Source organism: Heptranchias perlo, chromosome 14 (assembly GCF_035084215.1).
Source record: "Heptranchias perlo isolate sHepPer1 chromosome 14, sHepPer1.hap1, whole genome shotgun sequence".
Lineage (NCBI taxonomy): Eukaryota > Metazoa > Chordata > Chondrichthyes > Hexanchiformes > Hexanchidae > Heptranchias > Heptranchias perlo.
In genome coordinates this window covers 2,880,653-2,907,474 of record NC_090338.1, presented here as the reverse complement: position 1 = coordinate 2,907,474, position 26,822 = coordinate 2,880,653, and the positions used below count along the sequence as shown (strand labels likewise).

General features: G+C 51.7%; 2 protein-coding genes and 1 long non-coding RNA gene across 3 annotated transcripts in view; 2 read left to right on the top strand and 1 right to left on the bottom strand.

Moving 5' to 3' along the window:
* The window catches only part of hdac3 (histone deacetylase 3), a 48,300-nt gene extending 44,491 nt beyond the window's left edge, over positions 1-3,809 (bottom strand). Inside the window, exon 1 of the mRNA XM_067995949.1 lies at positions 3,689-3,809. Within this exon, the coding sequence (XP_067852050.1) occupies positions 3,689-3,743 (55 nt within the window). The 5' untranslated portion in view covers positions 3,744-3,809. The remainder of the gene's footprint in view (positions 1-3,688) is intronic.
* A 73-nt stretch (positions 3,810-3,882) lies between these two features.
* On the top strand, positions 3,883-9,851 carry LOC137332255 (uncharacterized). Its single transcript, XR_010965618.1, has 3 exons — positions 3,883-3,963; positions 5,111-5,232; positions 9,824-9,851. It is a non-coding gene; the product is annotated as an uncharacterized lncRNA (long non-coding RNA).
* Positions 9,852-9,853: 2 nt separating this feature from the next.
* LOC137332254 (RELT-like protein 2) overlaps positions 9,854-26,822 on the top strand; it is a 42,843-nt gene continuing 25,874 nt past the window's right edge. The window contains exons 1-2 of the mRNA XM_067995952.1: positions 9,854-10,038; positions 18,410-18,481. Of these exons, the coding sequence (XP_067852053.1) occupies positions 9,933-10,038; positions 18,410-18,481 (178 nt within the window). The 5' untranslated portion in view covers positions 9,854-9,932. The remainder of the gene's footprint in view (positions 10,039-18,409; positions 18,482-26,822) is intronic.

Below are 26,822 nucleotides of genomic sequence, written 5' to 3'. Positions count from 1 at the left end.
TATTACTGACTTTGCTGAGGGTACAGCAAACAAACCCTTAAACTGCAGGTGGTACCAAAATAGGGAGCAGGATATAATGTAATTATCAGACAGATTTAGACATTTTAGGCATTGAGCCAAAAAGTGGCAGATACAGACTAATATGAATTGTGTACAATAGTTAGCATGGGAGCAAAGAGGGACAATAAGGACAGTGGGACAGCGTGTGACCAGGAGAGAGATCGAGGGGTTATAGTGTGTGTTAAATGGGACAGGGTGTGATCGGGAGAGTGATCGAGGGGTTATCGTGTGTGTTAAATGGGACAGTGTGTGATCGGGAGAGAGATCGAGGGGTTATAGTGTGTGTTAAATGGGACAGGGTGTGATCGGGAGAGAGATCGAGGGGTTATAGCGTGTGTTAAATGGGACAGTGTGTGATCGGGAGAGAGATCGAGGGGTTATAGTGTGTGTTAAATGGGACAGGGTGTGATCGGGAGAGTGATCGAGGGGTTATAGTGTGTGTTAAATGGGACAGGGTGTGATCGGGAGAGAGATCGAGGGGTTATAGTGTGTGTTAAATGGGACAGGGTGTGATCGGGAGAGAGATCGAGGGGTTATCGTGTGTGTTAAATGGGACAGGGTGTGATCGGGAGAGTGATCGAGGGGTTATAGTGTGTGTTAAATGGGACAGGGTGTGATCGGGAGAGAGATCGAGGGGTTATAGTGTGTGTTAAATGGGACAGGGTGTGATCGGGAGAGTGATCGAGGGGTTATAGTGTGTGTTAAATGGGACAGGGTGTGATCGGGAGAGATCGAGGGGTTATAGTGTGTGTTAAATGGGACAGGGTGTGATCGGGAGAGGGATTGAGGGGTTATAGTGTGTGTTAAATGGGACAGGGTGTGATCGGGAGAGGGATTGAGGGGTTATAGTGTGTGTTAAATGGGACAGGGTGTGATCGGGAGAGGGATTGAGGGGTTATAGTGTGTGTTAAATGGGACAGGGTGTGATCGGGAGAGGGATTGAGGGGATATAATGTGTGTTAAATGGGACAGTGGGCCAGGGTGTAATCAGGAGATTGAGACGTTCTGGCTACAGTAAAAAAGCCAATAGTACTGCATTAGTGCAGGGACAGAATGCAAATCTAACTCCCACACACACCCCTCCCTCGTACCCCCAGCACCTCTATCACTTCTGAGTCAGAAGATTGTTGGTTCAAGTCCCACTCCAGGGACTTTAGGACATAATCCAGGCTGACACTCCCAGTGCAGTACTGAGGTAGTGCTACAATGTCAGAGATGCCGTCTTTCGGATGAGACGTTAAGCCAAGGCCCCATCAGCCCTCTCAGGTAGTTGCAAAAGATCCCATGGTACTATTTAGAAGAGGAGCAGGGGGAGTTCTCCCCGGTGTCCGATCCAATGTTTATCCCTCAACCAACATCGCTAAAACAGATGATCTGGTCATTATCACATTGCTGTTTGTGGGATCTTGCTGTGTGCAAATTGGCTGCTGCATTTCATACATTACAACAGTGACCACACTTCAAAAAGTACTTCATTGGCTGTAAAGCGCTTTGGGACATCCTGAGGTCGCGAGAGGCGCTATAGAAATGCAAGTCTGTCTTTCTTCCCTCCCTCGCACATGAGTCTGGCAGTGTGAGGTCATCCTCTTTGGACCTGAGAAAGATAGATCAGAGTATTTTCTAAATGGTAAGAAGCTCGGAACTGTGGAGGAGCGGAGAGATTTAGGGGCTCAAGCACAGAAATCAAGCTAGTGGACAGGCATAAAAAAAATGGAAAAGTCTTATGGAATGTTGGCCTTTATCTCAAGAGGGCTAGAAGTTATGTAACAATTATATAAAGCGCTGGTTAGACCCCCATCTGGAAATACTTCAGTTCCGGGCACCACACCTCAGGAAGGATATATTGGCCTCGGAGGGGGTGCAGCGCAGATTCACCAGAATGATACCGGGGCTTAAAGGGTTAAGTTCCAGGACCGGTTGCATAGACTAGGCTTGTGTTGTCACTAAGGTTGAGACCATCCGTTCAGCTGCCTCTGCCACTTCCCACCGTTCCCCGAGCCCTTAGCTCTGAAATTCCCTCCCTAAACCTCTCCGTCTCTCCACCTTTCTCTCCTTAAAACCTACCTCTTTGACCAAGCTTTTGGTCACCTGTCCTAATATCTCATGTGGCTCGGTGTCAAATTTTATTTGATAATCGCTCCTGTGAAGTGCCTTGGGACGTTTAAAGGCGCTATATAAATGGAAGTAGTTGTTGTTGCATTCCCTTGAGTTTAGGAGATAGAGGGGTGATCTCATCGAGGGGCTCAAGGGGCTGAATGGCCTATGTTTCTACCTTTCCCCTCCGTAACTGCAACCCCTCTATCCCCCTCCCGCAACCACCCTCCCCCCCAGAAGGATTAGAGGGGAGCCGAGGAGAAATGTTTTCACCCAGAGGGTGGCGGGGGTCTGGAACTCACTGCCTGAAAGGGTGGTAGAGGCAGAAACCCTCAACTCATTTAAAAAGTACTTGGATGTGCACCTGAAGAGCCGAAACCTACAGGGCTACGGACCAAGTGCTGGAAAGTGGGATTAGGCTGGGTGGCTCTTTATTGACCGGCACAGACACGATGGGCCGAATGGCCTTCTGCTGTGCCGTAACTTTCTATGATTCATATACCCAGTATTCTCCTCACGGTCCCTGTTCCTCCCATGTACCCCAGCCCCTCCACATCACTCTCCACATTCCCAATGTTATCCCCTCCCCATGTTCACCCCCTCCCAGTGCCTTTCACCTCCCTCAGCCACTAAATCTCTCGCTTCCCCCCCACCTACCCCATTGCCCCCTCCCCACCCCCACATACCCCATTGCCCCCTCCCCTCCCCATATACCCCATTGCCCCCTCCCCTCCCCATATACCCCATTGCCCCCTCCCCTCCCCTCCCCATATACCCCATTGCCCCCTCCCCCCCCCACATTGCCCCCTCCCCTCCCCTCCCCATATACCCCATTGCCCCCTCCCCCCCCCACATTGCCCCCTCCCCTCCCCCCCCCCCCCACATTGCCCCCTCCCCTCCCCCCCCCCCCCACATTGCCCCCTCCCCTCCCCTCCCCTCCCCCCCCCACATTGCCCCCTCCCCTCCCCTCCCCCCCCCACATTGCCCCCTCCCCTCCCCCACATATCCCCTCCCCCCCCCACATACCCCATTGCCCCCTCCCCTCCCCCACATACCCCATTGCCCCCTCCCCCACATACCCCATTGCCCCCTCCCCCACATACCCCATTGCCCCCTCCCCCACATACCCCATTGCCCCCTCCCCTCCCCCACATACCCCATTGCCCCCTCCCCTCCCCCACATACCCCATTGCCCCCTCCCCTCCCCCACATACCCCATTGCCCCCTCCCCTCCCCCACCTACCCCATTGCCCCCTCCCCTCCCCCACCTACCCCATTGCCCCCTCCCCCACCTACCCCATTGCCCCCTCCCCCACCTACCCCATTGCCCCCTCCCCTCCCCCACCTACCCCATTGCCCCCTCCCCTCCCCCACCTACCCCATTGCCTCCCCCCCACCTACCCCATTGCCCCCTCCCCCCACATATACCCCAATGCCCCCCTCCCCCATATATCCCATTGCCCCCTGCCCCCCACCACATACTCCATTGCCCCCTCCCCCATATACCCCATTGCCCCCTCCCCTCCGCACTCACCATAGTGAAAGTTTCCCACATCTGGGTCATAGAAGTACGACACCTTCCTGGCCATGGCGGGCAGGCCCGCGACACCGAACAATCCGACACCGACCCGATCCCGCCTGCGCACCGCGTCACCACGTCCTGCGTGTGACGCACCCAACACAGCGTACTGACGTCAGCGATCTGTGCGTTCCTCCGAGCGGGGCTACCGGCGAGGTTCGGTTTCCCTGGTTACAGCGCCGCGTCTCCCCGGCAACAGAGAGGCGGCTGTCAATCACCAGGAGCCCGAGGTAGGGCAGGGGTGAGGGGTCAGGGGTCAGAATGAGGCTCAGAGCCAGGGACAAAATCAGGGTCAAGGGTCAGAATGAGGCTCAGAGCCAGGGACAAAATCAGGGTCAAAATCTGGGCTAGGGTTAGAGTCAGGGTCAGGGGTCAGGCATCCTCTGCCACCTCTACTTGTGACCCTAGACTGAGCGATTCTTGACCGCTGAGGCATCGGCCGCAGCCCACACCAATCCCAGCCCTCACCGGGTGACCAATGTCCGAACACAAACACACACTTTCCAGTGAGCATCTGAGGACTCGGATCAGAACCACAGACCCTGGCTCACTTCACCCCCCCAGGACCCCAGGGGGAAACTGAGGCCAATTGGACCGCCCTGAGTGAGTGCAGTTAGGTCAGTCTGGGCCGGAGAATCGGACCACGGCCCTCCCCTGGTCTAATGGCCCAGTATAGGCCGGACAATCGGACCACGGCCCTCCCCTGGTCTAATGGCCCAGTATAGGCCGGACAATCGGACCACGGACCTCCCCTGGTCTAATGGCCCAGTATAGGCCGGACAATCGGACCACGGACCTCCCCTGGTCTAATGGCCCAGTATAGGCCGGACAATCGGACCACGGACCTCCCCTGGTCTAATGGCCCAGTATAGGCCGGACAATCGGACCACGGCCCTCCCTGGTCTAATGGCCCAGTATAGGCCAGAGAATCGGACCACGGCCCTCCCCTGGTCTAATGGCCCAGTATAGGCCGGACAATCGGACCACGGACCTCCCCTGGTCTAATGGCCCAGTATAGGCCAGAGAATCGGACCACGGCCCTCCCCTGGTCTAATGGCCCAGTATAGGCCGGACAATCGGACCACGGACCTCCCCTGGTCTAATGGCCCAGTATAGGCCAGAGAATCGGACCACGGCCCTCCCCTGGTCTAATGGCCCAATATAGGCTGGACAATTAGACCACGGACCTCCCCTGTCTAATGGACCAATACCACACCAGCCACCAACCCCTTTCTCCCTATGGGCCCATCAGACACTGGCCTGATGCAGAACACTGAGCAGTTTTTAGATGGTGGGGAGACTTTTTTGTTATAGAGCCAGGCCTGAGTCCACCCTCTGGGCTGCAGGCATCACCTGACTTCCATTCACCCCTTTCAGGGACCAGGGGGATGGACGCACCCTCCCAGCCGAATGCATGAGCCTGTCCCCAGTGCTACTCTCTGCGTGCTCGCGTGCGTGATGGAACCCGTCCGCTGGTGCATCCCTGGCTCGAGGAACAGGTGAGACAGGTCGCAGCTATACTGCAGCATGTGAGTGAGTGACAGGTCTCAGCTATACTGCAGCATGTGAGTGAGTGACAGGTCTCAGCTATACTGCAGCATGTGAGTGAGTGAGTGACAGGTCGCAGCTATACTGCAGCAGGTGAGTGAGTGAGTGACAGGTCGCAGCTATACTGCAGCAGGTGAGTGAGTGAGTGACAGGTCGCAGCTATACTGCAGCAGGTGAGTGAGTGAGTGACAGGTCTCAGCTATACTGCAGCAGGTGAGTGAGTGAGTGACAGGTCTCAGCTATACCAGCCATGCAAAATAATGAATGAAAGATGAAATCTGAGAGCTGGAATTGTAGTGAAACTGTTTGCAGATGGAGTATGATGGGATCATTCCTTCTTTATCCTTTTAACAGATTCGTAAAGCTAGAGACAGTAATATGTCTGAGAATTAACATCATTTATTCTTTCTTCAAAACATTCACCATTTAACATCCCATACAGAATAGTACACATCTAACCTCAGATCTGAAACTACCTGTGCAAGGATCTTCTCGGGAGAAGTCGTGTCAATGGCTCATTCACGTACCTGGTCTTGTCGGCAAATCAAAAGTTCCTACAGAGTCAAATGTTATAGAATCATAGAATCTTACTGCACAGGAGGAGGCCATTCGGCCCATCGTGCCTGTGCCGGCTCTTTGAAACAGCTCATAGAGTCATAGAGTTATACAGCACGGATAGAGGCCCTTCGGCCCATCGTGTCCGCGCCGGCCATCAAGCCCAGTCTAATCTAATCCCATATTCCAGCATTTGGTCCGTAGCCTTGTATGCTATGGCATTTCAAGTGCTCATCCAAATGCTTCTTGAATGTTGTGAGGGTTCCTGCCTCCACAACCCTCTCAGGCAGTGAGTTCCAGACTCCAACCACCCTCTGGGTGAAAAAGTTCTTTCTCAAATCCCCTCTAAACCTCCCGCCTTTTACCTTGAATCTATGTCCCCTTGTTATAGAACCCTCAACGAAGGGAAAAAGCTCCTGAGTATCCATCCTATCAATGCCCCTCATAATTTTGTACACCTCAATCATGTCCCCCCTCAGCCTCCTCTGCTCCAAGGAAAACAAACCCAATCTTCCCAGTCTCTCTTCATAGCTGAAGCGCTCCAGCCCTGGTAACATCCTGGTGAATCTCCTCTGCACCCTCTCCAAAGCGATCACATCCTTCCTGTAGTGTGGCGACCAGAACTGCACACAGTACTCCAGCTGTGGCCTAACCAGTGTTTTATACAGCTCCATCATAACCTCCTTGCTCTTATATTCTATGCCTCGGCTAATAAAGGCAAGTATCCCATATGCCTTCTTTACCACCTTATCTACCTGTTCCGCCGCCTTCAGGGATCTGTGAACTTGCACACCAAGATCCCTCTGACCCTCTGTCTTGCCTAGGGTCCTCCCATTCATTGTGTATTCCCTTGCCTTGTTAGTCCCTCCAAAGTGCATCACCTCGCACTTTTCCGGGTTAAATTCCATTTGCCACTGTTCCGCCCATCTGACCAACCCATCTATATCGTCCTGCAGACTGAGGCTATCCTCCTCGCTATTTACCACCCTACCAATTTTTGTATCATCAGCGAACTTACTGATCATACCTTTTACATTCATATCCAAGTCGTTGATGTAGACCACAAACAGCAAGGGCCCCAGCACAGATCCCTGTGGTACCCCACTGGCCACAGGCTTCCAGTCACAAAAACAACCTTCGACCATCACCCTCTGCTGTCCAATTTAGTCCTGCTCCCCAGCTTTTTCCCCATAACCCTGCAAATTAATCCTCTCCAAGTACATGTCCAATAGCCTTTTAAAAGTTCCGATGGAATCTGCTGCCACCGCCCTTTCAGGCAGCGTGTTCCAGATCTTTTAACAACCCTCGGTGTGAAAATATTTCTCCCCATCTCCCCTCTAGTTCTTTTGCCAATTATTTTAAATCTGTGTCCTCTGGTTACCGACCCACTTGCCAGTGGAAATAGTTTCTCACTGTTTGCTCTGTCAAAACCCCTTGTAATTTTGAACACCTCGATTAAATCTCCCGTTAACCCTCCCTGCTCTAAGGAGAACGACCCCAAGAGTTGTAGGTCTTTTTATACCATTTTCTGTTTCCTGCTGGATGCAGCTCTCTGTCGGGTGTTTTTTTTTGACTCCTGGTGTTTGGCAGGGATGAGAGGCCTATTCATACCTCACCCTTACCTCTTTTCATTGCTTTTCCCGAGACATAGCTTTGTTGTACAAAACCTTTGATGCATGTTCTACAGTAATTTCTTGCTGTTTATATTGCAGCAATCTCCTTTCTTACACCCCTCCTGCTGCGATTAAAAGCCCGTGTTTTAAAAGCCTCTGGGTTCTAATCCTTTAAGCTCAAGATTATCCACCTAGCTTATTTATTTAATAATCTATTTGTGCCTATCCGTACCATCCAATGCCTTTCGCCCTGAAACTCATCCTCTCCAATGTTATCAGCATCACTGAGGGGAAAAGACAGGATTTGCGAGAACACAGTTTAAACCAATTCCGTCTACATTACTGTTCCGACTTTGTTGGAAATAAAAGTAATGTAAAAACATATCTATATTCTTACAGGGAGAAGGTGGAACCGGCAGAGAGCGAGAGGTGAGTTAGCTGGAGAGATTGTCCAGATACTTGCATTGTCCCACACTCTCTGCTTTGTGTACCTTTCACTTGCTCACCTGACCCCTGCGAAGGACGTCCAGTGTCCTTCTGTACGAGCCAGCCAGAGTCTGAATTGCAGGGATGATTCAGACACACTGGAGACGGTCACTCACTGCAATTCAACCCATTGAGGTGACGAGCAAGGGCATCGTAAGAATAGGAGAGAGGACGAGGTTATTCAAGAGGCAGTGAGTAAGTGATGCCGAGTTTGGGTTTTTAACACGTGCAGGGAGAAGGGGAAGTCTGTCAGAGTAAGGAGATTTACATTTTTTGAGATCCCAGGATGAATGAAGTGCGATGAGTCTTGACGTCAACACTGAGAGGGAGGCGGGGTAAATACGACAGGAATTAGTCCTCAAAATACAGTCAAGGTTGGTGTTATGTAAAGAGACGTTTAATTAGCTGAGTTCTTGGAATAGAAGCTGAATTAGATTTTTATTTATTTTGCAGTTTGCTGCATCCTTGCGTGTGTGATATTTAAAATATCCCTCAGTGCTGCTGTTTTATTACTTTGAGATGGATCATGAAAGTCTCTTTCAGTTAATCTCTTCCTGACCAGATTTTGCTGCTCTCGGGTGACGTGATATCTAAATGTTGCTGTTCTTCCTGTCATTAGACAGACTGAGACACGGCTGTACATTTCAAACATGCTCAGTGAGGTGCTGGACGAGAGTGTTAGGAGAGGAACACTTTCACAGTCCAGATGCTCGGTGCCAGTATCGAGCACTCCCAGGTCAGGCACAGCACTAATTTGAACCCTTCACCACCAGGGAAAATTGCCCGGATCAGTTTTGTGAATTCCCCTCGTGATCTTGAAAATTTTGATTACCTTCCTCGCAATCTCCTCAGAAAGAAAGAACTTGCATTTCTATAGCGCCTTTCACGGCCTCAAGTGATCTGAAAGCACTTCACGGCCAATGAAGTACTTTTGAATGTAGTCACTGTTGTAATGTAGGAAATGCAGCAGCCAATTTGCGCACAGCAAGATCCCACAAACAGCAATGTCATAATGAGCAGATAATCTGTTTTAGTGAAGTTGGTTGAGGGATAAATATTGGCCAGGGGGGATTTCCCCTGATCTTCCTCGAGATAGTGGCCGGGGGATCTTTTACATCCACCCGAGGCGGCAGACGAGGCCTCGGTTTAACACCTCACCTGAAAGACGGCACCTCCGACCGTGCAGCACTCCCCCAGTACCGCACTGGGAGTGTTCCATTGAGTTACAGAAAAGGTTTTTATGGGGAGGACTAAAAACAGCAAAACTTAAAAAAATAATAAACTAAATTGCATCTTTTTTGTCATTGTGCATTCAGTTTCTGGGCACTGCACCTCAGGAAGGATATATTGGCATTGACTGGGGAGGGGGTGCAGTGTAGATTCACCAGTGTGTGTGCGTGTGTGAGTGAGTGTGTAAGTGTGTATAAGTATGTGTGTAAATGTGTGTGAGTGTGTATATGTGTGTGTAAGTGTGTGTGTTTGTGTGAGTGTGTGTAAGTGTGTAAATATGTATGTGTAAGTGTGTGTGTGTGAATGTAAGTGTGTGTGTGTGTAATTGTGTGAGTGTAAGTATGTGTATATGCGAATGTAAGTGTGCGTGCGTGTAAGTGTGTGGGTGTATATAAGTGTGTGTATATATGTGTGTGTGTGTGTGTGTGTGTGTGTGTGTGCAAGTGTGTGTGTAAGCAGTTAATCACAGTGCTTGGTGTGCGTGACCAGTGAGCAGTGTGAAGGGACAGTCTGCAGCACTGCCTCGTTACGATCAGTCGGTACCGATCACAATATAAAAGTTCTGTGAGCTACAAATCGAATCGGGACTCTGAAGTTATCGCCGCACTTTAAAGAAACTCAACAACTTGTCATTAAAAAGTGTATTTTGTTCCTCTAGGCGAGTTTAGAAGATGGAGAATCACGGGGGAGGTGAGGGGGAGACGTCTCCCCCTCAGAATCTCTACACCATCTTCCTGCTGGTTCTGGTGTTCTTTGTGACGGGGCTGATGGGTATCCTGCTCTGCCACGTCCTGCAGGAGAAGGGCTATCACTGTCGGACATCCCGGGAGCCGAACTCGGAGAGGGAGGCCAGACTGACCACTGGACCAGATGGTCAGTATCCTGAGCCAGCGTGCTGCTGGGACCTTTTCTCCCGTTGGATTCCCAGAACAAGTTGCTGCCCAGAAACAATTTAAACTCAGGCAGAAAAAGACTCCCTCACACTCCCGGGGTGTGACTGTTGTCGCCATGGTTTCCTGCACCTACCTGGTGGGGGGGGGTCCCTGGGTCTGATTTTGTTTTCTCCTTCCCTTTCCTGAAGATGCAGATTCAGGGTGGGGCAGGGGTCCCATGGCTGCTCGAGCAGGGGGTGTATGGGTGCTGGGGCAGGGGGTGTATGGGTGCAGGGGTAGAGGGCCTGTGGGTGCTGGGGTAGGGGGAGTACGGGTGCTGGGGCAGGGGGAGTACGGGTGCTGGGGCAGGGAGTGTATGGGTGCTGGGGCAGGGGGTGTATGGGTGCTGGGGCAGGGGTCCCATGGCTGCTCGAGCAGGGGGTCTATGGGTGCTGGGGCAGGGGGAGTACGGGTGCTGGGGCAGGGGGAGTACGGGTGCTGGGGCAGGGGGAGTACGGGTGCTGGGGCAGGGGGTGTATGGGTGCTGGGGCAGGGGGTGTATGAGTGCTGGGGCAGGGGGAGTACGGGTGCTGGGGCAGGGGGTGTATGGGTGCTGGGGCAGGGGTTCCATGGCTGCTCGAGCAGGGGGTGTATGGGTGCTGGGGCAGGGGGAGTGTGGGTGCTGGGGTAGAGGGTCTGTGGGTGCTGGGGCAGGGGGAGTACGGGTGCTGGGGTAGAGGGTCTGTGGGTGCTGGGGCAGGGAGTGTATGGGTGCTGGGGTAGAGGGTCTGTGGGTGCTGGGGCAGGGAGTGTATGGGTGCTGGGGCAGGGGGTCTGTGGGTGCTGGGGCAGGGGGAGTATGGGTGCTGGGGCAGGGGGAGTACGGGTGCTGGGGCAGGGGGAGTACGGGTGCTGGGGCAGGGGGAGTACGGGTGCTGGGGCAGGGGGAGTACGGGTGCTGGGGCAGGGGGTGTATGGGTGCTGGGGCAGGGGTTCCATGGCTGCTCGAGCAGGGGGTGTATGGGTGCTGGGGCAGGGGGAGTGTGGGTGCTGGGGTAGAGGGTCTTTGTGTGCTGGGGCAGGGGGAGTACGGGTGCTGGGGTAGAGGGTCTGTGGGTGCTGGGGCAGGGAGTCTGTGGGTGCTGGGGCAGGGGGTCTATGGGTGCTGGGGCAGGGGGTCTGTGGGTGCTGGGGTAGAGGGTCTGTGGGTGCTGGGGCAGGGGGAGTATGGGTGCTGGGGCAGGGGGTCTATGGGTGCTGGGGCAGGGGGTCTGTGGGTGCTGGGGTAGAGGGTCTGTGGGTGCTGGGGCAGGGGGTGTATGGGTGCTGGGGCAGGGGGTCTGTGGGTGCTGGGGTAGAGGGTCTGTGGGTGCTGGGGCAGGGGGAGTGCGGGTGCTGGGGCAGGGGGAGTACGGGTGCTGGGGCAGGGGGAGTACGGGTGCTGGGGCAGGGGGAGTGCGGGTGCTGGGGCAGGGGGTCTGTGGGTGCTGGGGCAAGGGGTCTATGGGTGCTGTGACAGGGGGTCTATGGGTGCTGGGGCAGGGGGTGTATGGGTGCTGGGGCAGGGGGTCTGTGGGTGCTGTGACAGGGGGTCTATGGGTGCTGGGACAGGGGGTGTATGGGTGCTGGGGCAGGGTGTGTATGGGTGCTGGGACAGGGGGTCTATGGGTGCTGGGGCAGGGGGTCTGTGGGTGCTGGGGCAGGGGGTCTATGGGTGCTGGGGCAGGGGGTCTGTGGGTGCTGGGGCAGGGGGTCTATGGGTGCTGGGGCAGGGGGTGTATGGGTGCTGGGGCAGCGGGTGTATGGGTGCTGGGGCAGGGGGTCTGTGGGTGCTGGGGCAGGGGGTCTATGGGTGCTGTGACAGGGGGTCTATGGGTGCTGGGACAGGGGGTCTATGGGTGCTGGGGCAGGGGGTGTATGGGTGCTGGGGCAGGGGGTCTGTGGGTGCTGTGACAGGGGGTCTATGGGTGCTGTGACAGGGGGTCTGTGGGTGCTGGGGTAGAGGGTCTGTGGGTGCTGGGGCAGGGGGAGTATGGGTACTGGGGCAGGGGGTCTGTGGGTGCTGGGGCAGGGGGTGTATGGGTGCTGGGGCAGGGGGTCTGTGGGTGCTGGGGCAGGGAGTGTATGGGTGCTGGGGCAGGGAGTGTATGGGTACTGGGGCAGGGGGTGTATGGGTGCTGGGGCAGGGAGTGTATGGGTGCTGGGGCAGGGGGTGTATGGGTGCTGGGGCAGGGAGTGTATGGGTACTGGGGCAGGGGGTCTATGGGTGCTGGGGCAGGGAGTGTATGGGTGCTGGGGTAGAGCGTCTGTGGGTGCTGGGGTAGAGCGTCTGTGGGTGCTGGGGCAGGGGGAGTGTGGGTGCTGGGGCAGGGGGAGTACGGGTGCTGGGGCAGGGGGAGTACGGGTGCTGGGGCAGGGGGTCTGTGGGTGCTGGGGCAGGGGGTCTATGGGTGCTGTGACAGGGGGTCTATGGGTGCTGGGGCAGGGAGTGTATGGGTGCTGGGGTAGAGCGTCTGTGGGTGCTGGGGTAGAGCGTCTGTGGGTGCTGGGGCAGGGGGAGTGTGGGTGCTGGGGCAGGGGGAGTACGGGTGCTGGGGCAGGGGGAGTACGGGTGCTGGGGCAGGGGGTCTGTGGGTGCTGGGGCAGGGGGTCTATGGGTGCTGTGACAGGGGGTCTATGGGTGCTGGGGCAGGGGGTGTATGGGTGCTGGGGCAGGGGGTCTGTGGGTGCTGTGACAGGGGGTCTATGGGTGCTGGGGCATGGGGTCTATGGGTGCTGGGGCAGGGGGTCTGTGGGTGCTGGGGCGGGGGGTCTATGGGTGCTGGGGCAGGGGGTGTATGGGTGCTGGGGCAGGGGGTGTATGGGTGCTGGGGCAGGGGGTCTGTGGGTGCTGGGGCAGGGGGTCTATGGGTGCTGTGACAGGGGGTCTATGGGTGCTGGGACAGGGGGTGTATGGGTGCTGGGGCAGGGGGAGTACGGGTGCTGGGGCAGGGGGTCTGTGGGTGCTGGGGCAGGGGGTCTGTGGGTGCTGGGGCAGGGGGAGTACGGGTGCTGGGGCAGGGGGTCTGTGGGTGCTGGGGCAGGGGGAGTACGGGTGCTGGGGCAGGGGGTCTGTGGGTGCTGGGGCAGGGGGTCTATGGGTGCTGTGACAGGGGGTCTGTGGGTGCTGGGGTAGAGGGTCTGTGGGTGCTGGGGCAGGGGGTGTATGGGTGCTGGGGCAGGGGGTCTATGGGTGCTGGGGCAGGGAGTGTATGGGTGCTGGGGCAGGGGGTGTATGGGTGCTGGAGCAGGGAGTGTATGGGTACTGGGGCAGAGGGTCTATGGGTGCTGGGGCAGGGAGTGTATGGGTGCTGGGGCAGGGGGTCTATGGGTGCTGGGGCAGGGAGTGTATGGGTGCTGGGGTAGAGCGTCTGTGGGTGCTGGGGTAGAGCGTCTGTGGGTGCTGGGGCAGGGGGAGTGCGGGTGCTGGGGCAGGGGGAGTACGGGTGCTGGGGCAGGGGGAGTACGGGTGCTGGGGCAGGGGGTCTGTGGGTGCTGGGGCAGGGGGTCTATGGGTGCTGTGACAGGGGGTCTATGGGTGCTGGGGCAGGGGGTGTATGGGTGCTGGGGCAGGGGGTCTGTGGGTGCTGTGACAGGGGGTCTATGGGTGCTGGGGCAGGGGGTCTGTGGGTGCTGGGGCAGGGGGTCTATGGGTGCTGGGGCAGGGGGTGTATGGGTGCTGGGGCAGGGGGTGTATGGGTGCTGGGGCAGGGGGTCTGTGGGTGCTGGGGCAGGGGGTCTATGGGTGCTGTGACAGGGGGTCTATGGGTGCTGGGACAGGGGGTGTATGGGTGCTGGGGCAGGGGGAGTATGGGTGCTGGGGCAGGGGGTCTGTGGGTGCTGGGGCAGGGGGTCTATGGGTGCTGTGACAGGGGGTCTATGGGTGCTGGGGCAGGGGGTGTATGGGTGCTGGGGCAGGGGGTGTATGGGTGCTGGGGCAGGGGGTCTGTGGGTGCTGGGGCAGGGGGTCTATGGGTGCTGTGACAGGGGGTCTATGGGTGCTGGGACAGGGGGTGTATGGGTGCTGGGGCAGGGGGAGTACGGGTGCTGGGGCAGGGGGTCTGTGGGTGCTGGGGCAGGGGGTCTATGGGTGCTGTGACAGGGGGTCTATGGGTGCTGGGGCAGGGGGTGTATGGGTGCTGGGGCAGGGAGTATATGGGTACTGAGACAGGGGGTCTGTGGGTGCTGAGACGGGGTCTATGGGTGCTGGGTCAGGGGGTCTATGGGTGCTGGGGCAGGGGGTCTATGGGTTCTGAGACAGGGGGTCTATGGGTGCTGGGGTAGGGGGTGTATGGGTGCTGGGACGGGGGTCTGTGGGTGCTGGGGCAGGGGGTGTATGGGTGCTGGGGTAGGGGGTCTATGGGTGCTGGGGCAGGGGGTGTATGGGTGCTGAGACAGGGGGTATGGGTGCTGGGGTAGGGGGTCTATGGGTGCTGGGGCAGGGGGTGTATGGGTGCTGGGGTAGGGGGTCTATGGGTGCTGGGGCAGGGGGTGTATGGGTGCTGAGACAGGGGGGTATGGGTGCTGGGGCAGGGGGTCTATGGGTGCTGGGGCAGGGGGTGTATGGGTGCTGAGACAGGGGGTCTATGGGTGCTAAGGCAGGGGGTGTATGGGTGCTGGGGCAGGGGTTGTATGGGTGCTGGGGCAGGGAGTGTATGGGTGCTGGGGCAGGTGGTGAATGGGTGCTGGGGCAGGGAGTCTATGGGTGCTGGGGTAGGGGGTCTATGGGTGCTGGGGCAGGGGGTGTATGGGTGCTGAGACAGGGTCTATGGGTGCTGGGCCAGGGGGTTTATGGGTGCTGGGGCAGGGAGTCTATGGGTGCTGGGGTAGGGGGTCTATGGGTGCTGGGGCAGGGGGTTTATGGGTGCTGGGGCAGGGAGTCTATGGGTGCTGGGGTAGGGGGTCTATGGGTGCTGGGGTAGGGGGTGTATGGGTGCTGGGGCAGGGGGTGTATGGTTGCTGGGGCAGGGGGTGTATGGGTGCTGGGGCAGGGGGTCTATGGGTGCTGGGGCAGGGGGTGTATAGTTACATCGAGTTACAACGAAACTACAGCACAAAAACGGGCCATTCGGCCCAACAGGTCCATGCTGGTGTTAATGCTCCACACGAGCCTCCTCCCTCTCTACTTCATCTCACCCTATCAGCATCTCCTTCTATTCCTTTCTCCCTCATGTGTTTATCCAGCTTCCCCTTAAATGTATCTACACTATTCACCTCAACTACTCCTTGTGGGAGCGAGTTCCACGTTCTCACCACTCTCTGGGTAAAGAAGTTTCTCCTGAATTCCCTATTGGATTTATTCGCGACTATTGTGTATTGGAGTATTGTGTGCAGTTTTGGTCTCCTTATCTGAGGAAGGATATCCTTGCCATGGAGGGAGTGCAACGAAGGTTTACCAGACTGATTCCTGGGATGGCAGGACTGACGTATGAGGAGAGATTGGGTCGACTAGGCCTATATCCACTCGAGTTTAGAAGAATGAGAGGTGATCTCATCGAAACATATAAAATTCTAACAGGACTCGACAGACTAGATGCAGGGAGGATGTTCCCGATGTCTGGGGAGTCCAGAACCAGGGGTCACAGTCTCAGGATACAGGGTATGCCATTTAGAACCAAGATGAGGAGAAATTTCTTCACTCAGAGGGTGGTGAACCTGTGGACTTCTCTACCACAGAAGGCAGTGGAGGCCAAGTCATTAGATGTATTCAAGAAGGAGATAGATATATTTCTTAATGCTAAAGGGATCAAGGGATATGGGGAAAAAGCGGGAACAGGGTACTGAGTTAGACGATCAGCCATGATCATTTTGAATGGCGGAGCAGGCCCAAAGGGCCGAATGGCCAACTCTTGCTCCTATTTTCTATGATTCTATGTTTCTATTTTATATTTATGACCTTTAGTTTTGGTCTCCCCCACAAGTGGAAACATTTTCTCTACGTCCACCCTATCAAACCCTTTCATAATCTTAAAGACCTCGATCAGGTCACCCCTCAGTCCTCTCTTTTCTCGAGGAAAGAACCCCAGCCTGTTCAGCCTTTCCTGATTGGTATAACCTCTCAGTTCTGGTATCATGCTTGTGAATCTTTGTTGCACCCTCCCCAGTGCCTCCATATCCTTTTTATAATATGGAGACCAGAACTGTTCACAATACTCCAAGTGTGGTCTAACCAAGGTTCTATACAACAACAGCAGCAACAACAACAACAACTTGAATTTATATAGCACCTTTAACGTAGTGAAACGGCCCAAGGCGCTTCACAGGAGTGATTATCAAACAAAATTTGACACTGAGCCACATAAGGAGATATTAGGACAGGTGACCAAAAGCTTGGTCAAAGAGGTAGGTTTTAAGGAGCATCTTAAAGGAGGAGAGAGAGGCGGAGAGGTTTAGAGAGGGAATTCCAGAGCTTAGGGCCCAGGCAGCTGGAGGCACGGCCGCCACTGGAGGAGTGATGAAAATCGGGGATGCGCAAGAGGCAAGAATTGGAGGAGCGCAGAGATCTCGGAGGGTTGTAGGGCTGGAGGAGGTTACAGAGATAGGGAGGGGCGAGGCCACGGAGGGATTTGAAAACAAAGATGAGAATTTTAATATCGAGGCGTTCCCGGACCGGGAGCCGATGTAGGTCAGCGAGCACAGGGGGTGAGGGGTGAACGGGACTTGGTGCGAGTTAGGATACGGGGCAGCAGAGTTTTGGATGAGCTGAAGTTTACGGAGGGTGGAAGATGGGAGGCCGGTCAGGAGAGCATTGGAATAGTCGAGTCTGGAGGTAACAAAGGCACGGATGAGGATTTCAGCAGCAGATGAGCTGAGGCAGGGGGTGGAGACGGGCGATGTTATAGAGCTAGAAATGAACCCCAGTGCTTGATTTGCCTTTTTTTATGGCCTTATTAACCTGTGTCGCTACTTTTAGTGATTTGTGTATCTGTTCCCCCAGATCCCTCTGCTCCTCTATCCCATTTAGACTCTTATTATCCAAGCAGTGTGTGGCCTCCTTATTCTTCCTACCAAAATGTACCACCTCACACTTATCTATATTGAAATTCATTTGCCAATTACACGCCCATTCTGCACGTTTATTAATGTCCTCCTGTATTTTGACCCATTCTCCCTTTGTATTAACCACACCCCCCAATTTGGTGTCGTCCGCAAATTTTGAAATTGTACTTCCGATTCCCGAGTCCAAATCGTTGATGTAAATTGTGAACAACAGTGGTCCCAGCACCGATCCCTGTGGAACACCACTTCCCACCGTTCGCCAGTCTGAGTAACTACCCTTAACCCCGACTCTCTGTTTTCGGTTTTGTGGCCAGTTTGCTATCCATTCTGCTACCTGTCCCCTGACTCCACATGCTCTGACCTTGGGTTGGGGGTCCCATGGGTGCTGGGTTTGGGGGTCTATGGAGGCCGTAAATGGTAAATGTGTAAATGGTTACAGCAGAATAGCAGAATCCTTAAAAGCAGTTCCTCAGTGACATCTCCCAATGACGAGAGGTCACTGATTGGAAATATTAACCCTCCCTTGCTCTCCCCACAGAAGCCGCCTGACCTGCTGAGTTCTTCCAGCATTTATCAGTTTTTATTTCAGATTTCCAGCATCTGTAATATTTTGCTTTTTTTTTGTTTTATTTCGACCTCATCCTTGGAGTCACGAGCTGCCCAAAGTTCTCTGTGGGTGCTGTACGCTCAGCGTCTGTCCTCTCCGTTACCTTTCCCCCTTTTAGCTCATCGACTGTACATCGATGGATGTGTACGTGCGCACACTTTAATGTCCTAATATAGAATGCAGGCACTGGGGCCTCTGAGAGGGGTCACTGCAGACGGCTGTACAAACTGAGGTGAAATTTGTACACAGTGGCAGCTGATTAGCGGTGGCTCAGTGGGCAGCTCTCTCGCCTCTGAGACAGAAGGTCGTGGGTCTAAGTCCCACTCCACAGACTTGAGCACAAAATCTAGTCTGACACTCCCAGTGCCAGTACTGAGGGAGTGCTGCACTGTCAGAGGTGCCGTCTTTCGGATGAGACGTTAAACCGAGGACCCGTCTGCCCTCTCAGAATTTCGAAGAAGAGCAGGGGGAGTTCTCCCCTGTTTCCTGGTGCCAATATTTATCCCTCAACCAACATCACTAAAACAGATTATCTGATCATTATCACATTGCTGTTTGTGGGATCTTGCTGTGTGCAAATTGGCTGCCGCGTTTCCTACGCTTCAAAAGTACTTTATTGGCGGTAAAACGCTTTGGGAAGTCATGAGGTTGTGAAAGGTGTGATATAAATGCAAGTTCTTTCTTTCTTTTTGCAAACAGTTCACTCTACGATCACTTTTGTTCACAGATCTTCAGGAAACCAATGAATCAAACCAGGACACCGTCGAGCAAATTGTACAATGTATCATCGAAAATGAAGGTGAGCACATCCAAGGAAAGTCCGAGCTCTGAGTGAAGCCTGGCCCTCAGCCTCCCGTTAGAACACATCAACAAAACAGCAAACCACGGAGCTCAGCTCAGAACCTCCAGTTCATTTTTTGATGAAATTAGTGTTCATAGGAACATAGGAACAGGAGTAGGCCATTCAGCCCCTCGTGCCTGCTCCGCCATTTGATAAGATCATGGCTGATCTGTGATCTAACTCCATATACCCGCCTTTGGCCCATATCCCTTAATACCTTTGATTGCCAAAAAGCTATCTATCTCAGATTTAAATTTAGCAATTGAGCTAGTATCAATTGCCGTTTGCGGAAGAGAGTTCCAAACTTCTACCACCCTTTGTGTGTAGAAATGTTTTCTAATCCTCACTCCTGAAAGGTCTGGCTCTAATTTTTAGACTGTGCCCCCTACTCCTAGAATCCCCAACCAGCGGAAATAGTTTCTCTCTATCCACCCTATTTGTTCCCCTTAATATCTTATAAACTTCGATCAGATCACCCCTTAAACTTCGAAACTCCAGAGAATACAACCCCAATTTGTGTAATCTCTCCTCGTAACTTAACCCTTGAAGTCCGGGTATCATTCTAGTAAACCTACGCTGCACTCCATCCAAGGCCAATATGTCCTTCCGAAGGTGCGGTGCCCAGAACTGCTCACAGTACTCCAGGTGCGGTCTAACCAGGGTTTTGTATAGCTGCAGCATAACTTCTGCCCCCTTGTACTCTAGTCCTCCAGATATAAAGGCCAGCATTCCATTTGCCTTCTTGATTATTTTCTGCACCTGTTCATGACACTTCAATGATCTATGTACCTGAACCCCTAAGTCCCTTTGGACATCCACTGTTTTTAACTTTCGTTAAAAACTAAAGGATATTAATTCTGGTGAATGGGTTAGATACAGAGTAAAGCTCCCTCTACACTGTCCCATCAAACACTCCCAGGGCAGGTACAGCACGGGTTAGATACAGAGTAAAGCTCCCTCTACACTGTCCCATCAAACACTCCCAGGGCAGGTACAGGGTTAGATACAGAGTAAAGCTCCCTCTACACTGTCCCATCAAACACTCCCAGGGCAGGTACAGCACGGGTTAGATACAGAGTAAAGCTCCCTCTACACTGTCCCATCAAACACTCCCAGTGCAGGTACAGGGTTAGATACAGAGTAAAGCTCCCTCTACACTATCCCATCAAACACTCCCACGGCAGGTACAGCACGGGTTAGATACAGAGTAAAGCTCCCTCTACACTGTCCCATCAAACACTCCCAGGGCCGGTGCAGGGTTAGATACAGAGTAAAACTCCCTCTACACTGTCCCATCAAACACTCCCAGGGCAGGTACAGCACGGGTTAGATACAGAGTAAAGCTCCCTCTACACTGTCCCATCAAACACTCCCAGGGCAGGTACAGGGTTAGATACAGAGTAAAGCTCCCTCTACACTGTCCCATCAAACACTCCCAGGGCAGGTACAGCACGGGTTAGATACAGAGTAAAGCTCCCTCTACACTGTCCCATCAAACACTCCCAGGGCAGGTACAGGGTTAGATACAGAGTAAAGCTCCCTCTACACTATCCCATCAAACACTCCCAGGGCAGGTACAGCACGGGTTAGATACAGAGTAAAGCTCCCTCTACACTGTCCCATCAAACACTCCCAGGGCAGGTACAGGGTTAGATACAGAGTAAAGCTCCCTCTACACTGTCCCATCAAACACTCCCAGGGCAGGTACAGCACGGGTTAGATACAGAGTAAAGCTCCCTCTACACTGTCCCATCAAACACTCCCAGGGCAGGTACAGGGTTAGATACAGAGTAAAGCTCCCTCTACACTATCCCATCAAACACTCCCAGGGCAGGTACAGCACGGGTTAGATACAGAGTAAAGATCCCTCTACACTGTCCCATCAAACACTCCCAGGGCAGGTACAGGGTTAGATACAGAGTAAAGCTCCCTCTACACTGTCCCATCAAACACTCCCAGGGCAGGTACAGCACGGGTTAGATACAGAGTAAAGCTCCCTCTACACTGTCCCATCAAACACTCCCAGGGCAGGTACAGGGTTAGATACAGAGTAAAGCTCCCTCTACACTATCCCATCAAACACTCCCAGGGCAGGTACAGCACGGGTTAGATACAGAGTAAAGCTCCCTCTACACTGTCCCATCAAACACTCCCAGGGCAGGTACAGGGTTAGATACAGAGTAAAGCTCCCTCTACACTGTCCCATCAAACACTCCCAGGGCAGGTACAGCACGGGTTAGATACAGAGTAAAGCTCCCTCTACACTGTCCCATCAAACACTCCCAGGGCAGGTACAGCACGGGTTAGATACAGAGTAAAGCTCCCTCTGCACTGCTGCATATCAGAGGAACACCTTTTACTGTGTCAGTGACATTTTTCCATTTCAACAAACCAGTTATGTTACTGGGCTAATAATCCAGAGAACATTGAGTTCAAATGTCACCATGACAGTTTGAGAATTTGAATTTGTAGAATCATAGAATGGTTACAGCACAGAAGGAGGCCATTTGGCCCATCGAGTCCGTGCCGGCTCTTTGTAAGAGCAGTCCAGTTAGTCCCATTCCCCCGCTCTTTCCTTGTAGCCCTGCAAATTTTTTTCCTTCAACTCTTTATCCAATTCCTTTTGAAAGTTATTATTGAATCTGCTTCCACCCCCTCGGGCAGTGCATTCCAGATCATCACAACTCGCTGTATAAAAAACTTTTTCCTCATGTCGCTCTGGTTCTTCTGCCAATTACCTTAAATCTGTGCCCTCTGGTTACGACCCTCCGCCAATGGGAACAGTTTCTCTTTAGTTACTTTATCTAAACCCTTCATGATTTTGAACACCTCAATCAAATCTCACCCTAACCCTCTCTGTTCTAAGGAGAACAACCCCAGCTTCTCCAATCTATCCACATAACTAAAGCCCCTCATCCCTGGTACTATTGTAGTAAATCTTTTCTGCACCCTCCCTAAGGCCTTCACATCTTTCCTAAAGTGCGGTGCCCAGAATTGGACACGGAAACCCAGTTGTGGCCGAACCAGAGTTTTATAAAGGTTCGACTTAATTTCCTTGTTTTCAGTTTAAAAAATCTGGAAATAAAAATCTGGTCTCAGTAAAAGTGACCGTGAAACTGTCGGATTGTCGTAAAAACCCAACTGGTTCACTGATGTCCTTTAGGGAAGGAAACCTGCCGTCCTTACCCGGTCTGGGCCTATAGGTGACTCCAGTCCCCGCACCAACATGGTTGACTCTTAACTGCCCTCTGAAGTGGCCCAGCGAGCCCCACAGTCGTACCAAATTCAGGGCAAATGCAGAGATGGGTAATAAATGCCGGCCTTACCTTCAACTCCCACATTCTGAGGATGAGTTAAAATTAAACTCCATTAAGCCCTATTTATAAACAGTTGTGATGGGGATATAGGATCAGTGATGGGGATATAGGATCTGTGATGGGAATATAGGATCAGTGATGGGGATATAGGATCTGTGATGGGAATATAGGATCTGTGATGGGGATATAGGATCAGTGATGGGGATATAGGATCTGTGATGGGAATATAGGATCTGTGATGGGGATATAGGATCAGTGATGGGGATATAGGATCTGTGATGGGAATATAGGATCAGTGATGGGAATATAGGATCTGTGATGGGAATATAGGATCTGTGATGGGGAATGTAGGATCTGTGATGGGGAATATAGGATCAGTGATGGGAATATAGGATCTGTGATGGGGAATGTAGGATCTGTGAAGGTAATATAGGATCTGTGATGGGAATATAGGATCTGTGATGGGGATATAGGATCTGTGATGGGGAATGTAGGATCTGTGATGGGAATATAGGATCAGTGATGGGAATATAGGATCAGTGATGGGGATATAGGATCAGTGATGGGGAATGTAGGATCTGTGATGGGAATGTAGGATCTGTGATGGGAATATAGAATCTGTGATGGGAATATAGGATCTGTGATGGGAATATAGGATCAGTGATGGGGATATAGGATCAGTGATGGGGAATGTAGGATCTGTGAAGGTAATATAGGATCTGTGATGGGAATATAGGATCTGTGATGGGGATATAGGATCTGTGATGGGGAATGTAGGATCTGTGATGGGAATATAGGATCAGTGATGGGAATATAGGATCAGTGATGGGGATATAGGATCAGTGATGGGGAATGTAGGATCTGTGATGGGAATGTAGGATCTGTGATGGGAATATAGGATCAGTGATGGGGATATAGGATCAGTGATGGGGAATGTAGGATCTGTGATGGGAATGTAGGATCAGTGATGGGGAATGTAGGATCTGTGATGGGAATGTAGGATCTGTGATGGGAATATAGGATCAGTGATGGGGATATAGGATCAGTGATGGGGAATGTAGGATCTGTGATGGGGATATAGGATCAGTGATGGGGAATGTAGGATCTGTGATGGGAATGTAGGATCTGTGATGGGAATATAGGATCTGTGATGGGAATATAGGATCTGTGATGGGAATATAGGATCAGTGATGGGGAATGTAGGATCTGTGAAGGGAATATAGGATCTGTGATGGGAATATAGGATCAGTGATGGGGATATAGGATCTGTGATGGGAATATAGGATCTGTGACGGGAATATAGGATCTGTGAAGGGAATATAGGATCAGTGATGGGAATATAGGATCTGTGATGGGAATATAGGATCAGTGATGGGGATATAGGATCTGTGATGGGAATATAGGATCTGTGATGGGGATATAGGATCTGTGATGGGAATATAGGATCAGTGATGGGGATATAGGATCTGTGATGGGAATATAGGATCAGTGATGGGGATATAGGATCTGTGATGGGAATATAGGATCTGTGACGGGAATATAGGATCTGTGAAGGGAATATAGGATCAGTGATGGGAATATAGGATCTGAGATGGGAATATAGGATCTGTGATGGGAATATAGGATCAGTGATGGGGATATAGGATCTGTGATGGGAATATAGGATCTGTGAAGGGGATATAGGATCTGTGAAGGGAATATAGGATCAGTGATGGGAATATAGGATCTGTGATGGGAATATAGGATCTGTGAAGGGAATATAGGATCTGTGATGGGAATATAGGATCAGTGATGGGGATATAGGATCTGTGATGGGGATATAGGATCTGTGATGGGAATATAGGATCTGTGATGGGAATATAGGATCTGTGAAGGGGATATAGGATCTGTGAAGGGAATATAGGATCTGTGATGGGAATATAGGATCTGTGAAGGGGATATAGGATCTGTGATGGGGATATAGGATCTGTGATGGGAATATAGGATCTGTGATGGGAATATAGGATCTGTGAAGGGAATATAGGATCTGTGATGGGAATATAGGATCAGTGATGGGGATATAGGATCTGTGATGGGAATATAGGATCTGTGAAGGGGATATAGGATCTGTGATGGGGATATAGGATCTGTGAAGGGAATATAGGATCAGTGATGGGGATATAGGATCTGTGAAGGGGATATAGGATCTGTGATGGGAATATAGGATCTGTGATGGGAATATAGGATCTGTGATGGGAATATAGGATCAGTGATGGGGATATAGGATCTGTGATGGGAATATAGGATCTGTGAAGGGGATATAGGATCTGTGATGGGAATATAGGATCAGTGATGGGGATATAGGATCTGTGATGGGAATATAGGATCTGTGATGGGGATATAGGATCTGTGATGGGGATATAGGATCTGTGATGGGAATATAGGATCTGTGATGGGAATATAGGATCTGTGAAGGGAATATAGGATCTGTGACGGGAATATAGGATCTGTGATGGGAATATAGGATCAGTGAAGGGAATATAGGATCTGTGATGGGAATATAGGATCTGTGATGGGAATATAGGATCTGTGATGGGAATATAGGATCTGTGATGGGAATATAGGATCTGTGATGGGAATATAGGATCAGTGATGGGGATATAGGATCTGTGATGGGAATATAGGATCTGTGATGGGAATATAGGATCTGTGATGGGAATATAGGATCTGTGATGGGAATATAGGATCTGTGATGGGAATATAGGATCAGTGATGGGGATATAGGATCTGTGATGGGAATATAGGATCTGTGATGGGAATATAGGATCTGTGATGGGGATATAGGATCTGTGATGGGAATATAGGATCTGTGATGGGGAATATAGGATCTGTGATGGGAATATAGGATCAGTGATGGGGATATAGGATCTGTGATGGGAATATAGGATCTGTGATGGGAATATAGGATCTGTGATGGGGATATAGGATCTGTGATGGGAATATAGGATCTGTGATGGGGAATATAGGATCTGTGATGGGAATATAGGATCTGTGATGGGGAATATAGGATCTGTGATGGGAATATAGGATCTGTGATGGGAATATAGGATCTGTGATGGGGATATAGGATCTGTGATGGGGATATAGGATCTGTGATGGGGATATAGGATCAGTGATGGGGATATAGGATCTGTGATGGGGAATGTAGGATCTGTGATGGGGATATAGGATCTGTGATGGGGATATAGGATCTGTGATGGGAATATAGGATCTGTGATGGGAATATAGGATCTGTGATGGGAATATAGGATCTGTGATGGGGATATAGGATCAGTGATGGGGATATAGGATCTGTGATGGGGAATGTAGGATCTGTGATGGGGATATAGGATCTGTGATGGGGATATAGGATCTGTGATGGGAATATAGGATCTGTGATGGGAATATAGGATCTGTGATGGGAATATAGGATCTGTGATGGGGAATATAGGATCTGTGATGGGAATATAGGATCTGTGATGGGGATATAGGATCTGTGATGGGAATATAGGATCTGTGATGGGGAATATAGGATCTGTGATGGGAATATAGGATCTGTGATGGGAATATAGGATCTGTGATGGGGATATAGGATCTGTGATGGGGATATAGGATCTGTGATGGGGATATAGGATCAGTGATGGGGATATAGGATCTGTGATGGGGAATGTAGGATCTGTGATGGGGATATAGGATCTGTGATGGGGATATAGGATCTGTGATGGGAATATAGGATCTGTGATGGGAATATAGGATCTGTGATGGGAATATAGGATCTGTGATGGGGATATAGGATCAGTGATGGGGATATAGGATCTGTGATGGGGAATGTAGGATCTGTGATGGGGATATAGGATCTGTGATGGGGATATAGGATCTGTGATGGGAATATAGGATCTGTGATGGGAATATAGGATCTGTGATGGGAATATAGGATCTGTGATGGGGATATAGGATCTGTGATGGGGATATAGGATCAGTGATGGGGATATAGGATCTGTGATGGGGAATGTCGGATCTGTGATGGGGATATAGGATCTGTGATGGGAATATAGGATCTGTGATGGGGATATAGGATCTGTGATGGGAATATAGGATCTGTGATGGGAATATAGGATCTGTGATGGGAATATAGGATCAGTGATGGGGATATAGGATCTGTGAGGGGGATATAGGATCAGTGATGGGGATATAGGATCTGTGATGGGGAATATAGGATCTGTGATGGGAATATAGGATCTGTGATGGGAATATAGGATCAGTGATGGGGATATAGGATCTGTGATGGGAATATAGGATCTGTGATGGGAATATAGGATCTGTGATGGGGATATAGGATCTGTGATGGGAATATAGGATCTGTGATGGGGAATATAGGATCTGTGATGGGAATATAGGATCTGTGATGGGAATATAGGATCTGTGATGGGGATATAGGATCTGTGATGGGGATATAGGATCTGTGATGGGGATATAGGATCAGTGATGGGGATATAGGATCTGTGATGGGGAATGTAGGATCTGTGATGGGGATATAGGATCTGTGATGGGAATATAGGATCTGTGATGGGGATATAGGATCTGTGATGGGAATATAGGATCTGTGATGGGAATATAGGATCTGTGATGGGAATATAGGATCTGTGATGGGAATATAGGATCAGTGATGGGGATATAGGATCTGTGAGGGGGATATAGGATCAGTGATGGGGATATAGGATCTGTGATGGGGAATATAGGATCTGTGATGGGAATATAGGATCTGTGATGGTAATATAGGATCAGTGATGGCGATATAGGATCTGTGATGGGGATATAGGATCAGTGATGGGGATATAGGATCTGTGATGGGGAATATAGGATCTGTGATGGGAATATAGGATCTGTGATGGGGATATAGGATCTGTGATGGGGATATAGGATCTGTGATGGGAATATAGGATCTGTGATGGGAATATAGGATC